The sequence below is a fragment of the Poecilia formosa genome, unplaced genomic scaffold, assembly GCF_000485575.1.
Source record: "Poecilia formosa unplaced genomic scaffold, Poecilia_formosa-5.1.2 Scaffold761, whole genome shotgun sequence".
Classification (NCBI taxonomy): domain Eukaryota; kingdom Metazoa; phylum Chordata; class Actinopteri; order Cyprinodontiformes; family Poeciliidae; genus Poecilia; species Poecilia formosa.
The window spans coordinates 145,148-146,723 of record NW_006800700.1 but is presented as its reverse complement, the minus strand read 5'-3'; the positions used below and the strand labels follow the sequence as shown (position 1 = coordinate 146,723).

Sequence of the window (1,576 nt, the reverse complement as noted above, 5' to 3'; positions counted from 1 at the left end):
TTGATGCTGGATCAACAGAAATAAATGGGCTGAATTTACTTCCTGCCCTCCATGTGCATTGGGTGACGTCGGTGCTGCGTCATCTGAAACCCAGCAATATAAAGGTTTTGCTTAGGTATTCTGAATGTCAAAGAAAAACCCAGATTGATTTGGTTCCACGGTTTATTGGGTCAAAATGCCGCCTGGTTCTCTTTACACAGTAACAACAATCAGGACAAACACAATTTAATTTTTTTATTCTTTAACTTTTTGTTTGTTTCTGTAAGAATCTTTTATTATTATTTCTGCATCACACCGCTGTGTGGAGTCCGGTACGCCCCGGTCAGGTTCTGTTCCTGGTTCCTGGACCGAACCAAATATGACCGGAGTGGACAGAACCGACACACCTGTTCTACTGAGCAGAACCGCCTGCTGACCCAGTTCTCTACCAGGCCCAATTCCTTTCAACAGGACTTGGACTTTTCCTTCCTAAATGGCTGGAAACTCTTCCTGGTTCTGAACTGGTTCTGTTTCAGAAACGCTCTGAACCCGGCCCGATTCTGCTCCTCCTCCCGCCTCATCCGATCCACGGCGCCGGCGGGAAAAGAACCGGGATCTGGACCCGCTCTCCCGCTGACAGCCTGTTTACCTCCAGCTTCTGTTTCTGCCAGCCGGGCCAGAACCACCTATGGGAAACCGGGCCGGTCCAGAATCCCGGCATCTCCTCCGTAAACATCCTGGCGTCGGGTCTGAAGCTGCCGGGTCGGCTGAAAGAACCGGGACGGAACCAGAAGGATGATGAAGGGCTGCAGCGCATGTCACTTCCTGTTTGACTAAATGAACTCTTAGTGGAACCAGGGCAACAAGACTCGCTAATTTACCCCCAGCAGCTTATTTGCCCCACAGCTCATCGCCCCCGCTGCTGCGCGTGCTCGCCCGCTCTCGGCGATGCAGCCGCAGCATCTCCAGGACGCTGCGGGCGTAGGCGTCCCTCAGGTTGGCTCCGCCCCCGGTGGGGTCGGCCCCGCCCCCCGGCGAGCCGCAGGTCAGCCTCCTGAGCGCATCTGCGTGGCGCAGCGCGGCCTCCCGGACCTTCAGGGTGAAGTAGCAGGCGGAGAAGCGGTCGTTGATGATGGCGATGGGCAGAGCCAGGATCAGGATGCCAGACAGGATGCAGAGGAAGGCCAGCGTCTTCCCCGCCGCCGAGTCGGGCCGCACGTCACCGTAGCCCACCGTGGTCATGGAGGTGGTGGCCCACCACCAGGCGACCGGCACGCTGGTGAAGGTGGAGGCTGGGAGGTCGTGCTCCAGGGCGAACACCAGCGCGGCGAAGATGGAGATTCCCACGCCGAGGAAGAGGAGCAGCAGGCCGACTTCCTCGTAACACTGAGCGATGGTCATTCCCAGAGACCGCAGGCCTGCAGGGGGAGAAGAACCAGTTCATTCAGGAACTGTTCAGAGTTAGGAACCAGTTCATTCAGGAACTGTTCAGAGTATAGAACCAGTTCATTCAGGAACTGTTCAGAGTAAAGAACCAGTTCATTCAGGAACTGTTCAGAGTAAAGAACCAGTTCATTCAGGAACTGTTCAGAGTAAA

At 55.5% G+C, this 1,576-nt stretch overlaps 1 protein-coding gene across 4 annotated transcripts in view; it reads right to left on the bottom strand.

Moving 5' to 3' along the window:
* Positions 1-144: 144 nt before the first annotated feature.
* The window catches only part of kcnv1 (potassium voltage-gated channel modifier subfamily V member 1), a 9,087-nt gene continuing 7,655 nt past the window's right edge, over positions 145-1,576 (bottom strand). For all 4 annotated transcript variants that reach the window (XM_016666638.1, XM_016666640.1, XM_016666639.1 and 1 more), the window contains one exon: positions 145-1,397. In XM_016666638.1, the coding sequence (XP_016522124.1) occupies positions 871-1,397 (527 nt within the window). In that variant the 3' untranslated portion in view covers positions 145-870. The remainder of the gene's footprint in view (positions 1,398-1,576) is intronic.